At 36.0% G+C, this 5991-nt stretch overlaps 1 protein-coding gene across 1 annotated transcript; it reads right to left on the reverse strand.

The window, feature by feature from the left end:
* Positions 1–3004: 3004 nt before the first annotated feature.
* On the reverse strand, positions 3005–5669 carry LOC127138578 (oxysterol-binding protein-related protein 4B). Its single transcript, XM_051065051.1, has 6 exons — positions 5471–5669; positions 4800–4967; positions 4236–4584; positions 3828–4122; positions 3640–3742; positions 3005–3347 (listed from the first exon to the last, which is right to left on the reverse strand). Exons 1-6 carry the CDS (start codon positions 5471–5473, stop codon positions 3090–3092), a joined length of 1176 nt encoding a protein of 391 aa, XP_050921008.1. The 5' UTR covers positions 5474–5669; the 3' UTR covers positions 3005–3089.
* Between the last annotated feature and the right edge of the window lie 322 nt (positions 5670–5991).

The raw sequence follows: 5991 nt of genomic DNA on the forward strand, positions 1-5991 counted from the left end.
TAAAGGAACGGTTTTCTCCAACTTCTTGGTTGGATACCTCTTGAGCACATATGTTGCAGTGGCAACAGCTTCTCCCCACAAGGTGTGAGGCAACTTTTTCTCCTTTGGCATGCTCCTTGCCATATCAAGAAAAGTTTGGCTTCTTCTTTCAGAAAGACCATTATGTTAAGGAGTGTTTGGAACAGTCACCTCATGATCAATTCCATTCTCCTCACATAACTTTCTGAACTTTGTAGAGTTATACTCACCTCCACCGCCAGTTCTGAGAATTTTCAGCTTCTTACCACTTTGATTCTCAGCCTTGATTCTGAATTTCTTAAATTTAACAAACACCTTGTGTTTAAACTTTATAAGGGATACCCATGTCATCCTTGTGAACACATCAAGAAATGACAAAAGTATTTATTTCCTCCAAGTGAAGATGCTAGAAATGATCCACACACATCAAAATGCACCACACCCAGAGCATATTTTGCACTTGGAGGCATTTCATATACAAATGGCAATCTTTGTTGCTTCTCTCTCATGCACACATTACATTACTTCTCTGGCTTCTTAATTGTAGGTATTCCATGTACCAACTTCTTTGAATTCAGATGCCCTAAACTTTTGAAGTTCAGATGACGAAATCTTTTATGCTACAACTCACTTTCCTTCACAACACTTGTTGCACTTAGGCATTCAGAGTCTATAGTTTTAACATTCACTTTGAATGTTCTATTCCTCCCCTATTTTGACTTCATAATCAACTTTTGATTACACTATTACATCTTCAAAAGATTGTCATTCATGGTAACTGGAAATCCTTTCTCAATTAATTGACCTACACTTATCAGATTTATTTTCATGCAAGGAACATACCATACATTCTGAATCAATATTGTCTTACCATTATTCAAAACTACTCTGACATTTCCCATACCTTCAAAATTGAGATATTTATCATCAACACATTTGATCTTTGTCATCTTTCTAGAGTCAAAGTCAACCAACCATTTCTTATTTCCAGTAAGATGATTTGAGTAGTCAATGTCCATATATCATTAGTCTTCCAAATATGCATCATCAGATTTAGAAGTCATTTATAGCACAGATTCATCATCAGAATCTCCTCTTGCTACATTGTCTTCTTCCGACTTCCTTTCCTTATTTGACCAACAATCAACAGCGAAGTGGTCAAACTTCTTACAACAGTAGCACTGAACTTTCTTCTTGTCATACTTTTCCTTCCCCTTCTGAGCACTCTTCTGCTTTTCAGAAGTTGAGGTTTCTAACTTCTGAACTCCATTATATCTCTTCCTGGCTTCTGACCAAGACTGCTTCTGATATTGCTTACCAGAAGCTGCTTTCAGATTCTGTTGTTGTATCTCCATTTCAGAGTTTCTCTATGTCATACGCAACTCTTATGCCTCTAGACTGCTTTGCAACTCTCCAATTCTTATGGTGTTGAGATCCTTAGAATTTTCAATTGCTACCACAATGATTCTTTCATCAGAGAGAGATTCTCCACACAACTTTATCTCATTTGGGATCAGAATCACCCTGGAGATGTAGTCAGGTAGCTTCTCATTGTTCTTCATGTTGAGATTCTCATACTGCTTACATAGAGACTGAAGCTTTACCTTTTTCACTGATGCATCATCGTTGTAGCACTGTACTAGTGTGTCCCATGCAGCCTTCGTCGTCGTCGAATCAGCAATTTTCTCAAGCGCGTTCACATCTACACACCGATGGATGTAGAACAACGTCTTTTGATCCTTCTTCCTCATATCAGGCTGAGCATTCCTCTACGCGTCCGCTTCATTTTCCAAAAGTGCAACTGGAATGTAACCGTCGTTGACGAGATCAAGAACATCTTAAGCGTCAAACAACACACACATCTGAATCATCCAACGATTCCAATTCTTGCCATCGAACACTGGAAGTTTAGTACTCAGATTACCATTTTCGTTCATCTTCAACCTTGTGCAGCTCACTCAGATCTCAACGAACACTAGTATTTCTCAATCCTGCGGAATCAAAAAATATGATTATGTTACGATTCTGATCAGAAATTCAACACGAATTCAAGAAACAAAATCAATCATACAACATTTCACATTCACTCGTGTTTTCCTGTGGATCTGAATCGGAGCTCTAGATTTCAATTGTTGGTGCACATGGTGAAGAAGATGAAGGAAGACGGAGAAGAGAGAGAGAAAGAATTATAAACTCTAACAAACTTTCACTACTATTCCACTAACGATTACACAAAGAATGGTTATTTCACTACTTTTGTGTACAACATGTTGTATTACTTAATGGTTAAGCACATTACTTATATACACAAATAATGTCAAATAATAATATCACATAAACGAAATGCTAAAATATTGAATTACCCTTCAACAAATGAAAATTTATAGTGAAAATAAAAGATATAGAAAACATAAAATAAATAATAAAGTATAACATTTTATGTTCATAAATTAGAAATTTACGCCGCAACGACCGTAATCTCATTCGCAACAACCGCAATAACCAAAACCAAAATAATAAAATAAACTTAACAATATTAATAAAAATAAATAAAACGGAATATTTTTGATATTCTTTTTATATTTAAAATGATGAAAATAGGTTAAATAAACTTTAAAATGATAAAAATGATTAAAAAAATGCTAAAAAACACAAAGTTAAATTTAATTTTTTAGATTTTATTTAACTAAATGGTTAAGAAATAATCTCTTAATTAACAATTTCATTTTCTTCACTTTCAAAAGTTGTTGACTGTAGAACTTAGTTGAGGCATGTCCAAATCGAGCAAAACAGACTGCCTGCTTTCTGCTTCTGTAATGAAACCTTGGACCACTTCTTACGGTTTTTCCCTTTCAATTTTTGGATTATATTGCTGATAGGTTGCTAATAAGTTTGTTAGAGTTGGTGGAGAATGCCCCTATGCCCCTACAATACTTAATCATTGAGATTCTACTGTCCTTTGTGTTAGAGCAATTCAGAGAAACTATTTTACTCTAAGAAAATATTATTGAACTTTCATGTGTATCAATTATTAAAAACATAATCCCCAAGCTACTATGATAAGTAAACAATTAAAGGGCTATAATAGGAGCAGGAGGGACCCATTTGTTAATGGGTGAACAATCACACTCCAACCCACTTTCATTACTATAAGACACCACAAAATTCTTAGGACTCCAACTTCCCCCTTTGCCCTCTCTTTCTCTCAACATCTTCTTTTGTCTTTCCTCCACACCTTGCTTTGCTTCTTTTGCTTTCTCCCAGTCATTGCTAATAATGGCTTGGGTCAACTCACCCCAAATAAGGGCTGATTCAGTTTCCCACACACCCTAAAGAAGAAAAGAAAGAATCTGAGCTCATTACAATTTACAACATATATCAATTTTGTTAAGTTGTTAATCCCCAGGAGTTGCCTTGTTGGTCAAGGCTTGAGACCTGAGAGTGTGTTTCTCTCAAGGTCTCAGGAACGTATCCCACTAAATATAAATAATTCTCATGTTGGATCAGTCCATGCTCAATCTTTAAATGGATCGCCGCTAATGGGGAGTGAAAAGTCTTAGGACCGGATACTAAGTTTTAAAAAACAAAAAAAAACATAAATATTCTTTGTTTGTTAATTACCTCTGCATCTTTGACAATAGGAGCTTTGAGTCCTGAAATGACTTTTTGTGCATCATATATCACTTTGACTTTCCCATTGTTTGTATCCTTTACTTTAACAGTCCTAATACATATATGAAATTTCATAAGAAAAGTGACTAAAAAACTAGTAGTATAACTAAAATGAAAAGTGAATCAAAAGCATGTACCTATCCCATTGACCATCAATTTCATATAGCACATTAAATGATGAGGAATCAAGGATCTTCCCTTGGACCAACTTACTATTCCCTCCAAGTCCAAGAAAAGAAAAGGATGATTTGTAGGATAATTCAGCCACAAGACCTGTCTCTTTGCACAGTATATTAACATTGCCAACCCAACTAACTCCGGGAAACGGAAGAATTCTAATCGAGAGGCGAGGACAGTTCATTTCATATGTTTCCCCGTGATTTCTAAGCTTCAGCACCCTTTTCCCATGCACTTCAGCTTCAATGCTTGTACCTGAAGCAACAGAACGATATTTACAACATCAAATTTAGTCAAAGGATTAAAATCCTATCGTATATAATTATTCGTCGTCTTAGATTAGGATTGTGTTGTGATTTTGGAGATACCGCGAAACTTTGGAGCAGGTTGTTGGGACCATATCATTTCAATGTTTTCCTTGTCATCTGTTGCGTGAAGAGCAGATACCGGAGGATTGATGGAAACTTGCTCGAGTAGGACGTTAAGGTTGCCCTTGGAAACATGGTGCGTCTCTCCAAGAATGGGATTATACGGAGCAACGCCAAAAGATGTGGGGCGCGTGGTAGATATGCTCCATGCCACGACAGATGTGAGCCTTTCCAATGGACTTTGCTCGTTGTTGCATTTGGCCAGCAAGTTTGAATTTGAAGTTGTGCTATATACTGATTCACCGTAGCATTGAAGTTGTGATTTTGGGAAATAAAATAGAGGCGGAAGCTGCACATAAATACGAGCCTCTATGAAAATATGATCACCAAAACAAACAAAAAATCAATCTACGTGATACTCCATGTATTACTAGGCACATGGTTTATTTGCGGTTAGAAATATTAATGCATCGATATCTCCGAACAAAGGCGTATCCAGTTTCCAACACATGTCAATCTGTGTGTCCGTGTCAGTATGTCTGAATTGAGGGAAGTAGTAGTTACCTGTAAGTTAGTGAGATCTGCTCCCGGGCGTACATTCTTAAATAAACTTAACAAGCGGCGAACAATATTGGGGGCCCTGTAACTGTAACTCGGCTCTGAATCCGATTCAATTTCCAATGAGAATGGCTTCGTCAAAACAATTTTCGGTTGCTTCTTCCCTTCTCCTGCCTTTTACAATGTAACAACCAGCTCAAATTAGTTTCTACAGCTTCTAATCATATAGTAAAATAAAATATATGGTTATTCACTTCAAGAAAAGTCTTACCGAAGATTCTACCAAAAAAAGTTAATGCAACAAAATGATGTTTTAATCTTTCAGAGTTTCGAATCAAACAACGTGTGTAATATTCGATTTTCACGTGTGCCACGAGGAGAGATAAATACTAGTAGGATAAAACTAGTTATAAACAAAGAAACCCATATATTTTATTATAATGCGTGCTTAGCTAGCATCTTCACATACAGCACCAAAAGTATCCATTGAAATGACCACTTATTTGGCCGTAACAAATCTAAAACCACCCTAAGTTGCCGCCGGAAAACCGCCACAAGAATAATCAAAACTCATTTGGATCAAGTTCGTAAATCGACACAAAACAAGCATGAATCATGGTATTGGATAGATACACGCGTACACACACTTTAAGAGAGATGAGAAACAGAGAACATACCATATGAGAGTTGAAGAAGAAGAAATTGGAGAGAGAAAACAAGAGCGGTGAGTGATCGCGCCTCTTGTACTCTAACTTATTACCCAATTTATAGAGTATAATAATAATAAAATGAAGTCTGACACTTTTAGGTCATTTATGTAGTTTTTGGAGGATAATAATCCTCGTCATATATATGAGTAAATGTCAAGAAATGTTTACCCCTTCTACTCCCACGCATTACAAATCATGAGACATGAGTAATGTGTTCTGAAATTGCCAAGTTGAAGAGCCACGCACATACATACAACAACTACAGACAGCGAATCTTGCCCCAAATATCAACAGAGACACGGTACCGACTAAAATATTATATTCAAGATTCATTCAAATTAGTAAACTTGATTCAAATGACCAATTTCTATCTATTTCTTTTATGTATCAATCTTAAATAGACCAACACTTTTCAATGTGGATCATCAATCTAACCAATAAATCACTAATAACTAATTAAATGCATTATAGTTTTTTATAGGAAAAAA

This window comes from Lathyrus oleraceus, chromosome 4, assembly GCF_024323335.1.
Source record: "Lathyrus oleraceus cultivar Zhongwan6 chromosome 4, CAAS_Psat_ZW6_1.0, whole genome shotgun sequence".
NCBI lineage: Eukaryota > Viridiplantae > Streptophyta > Magnoliopsida > Fabales > Fabaceae > Lathyrus > Lathyrus oleraceus.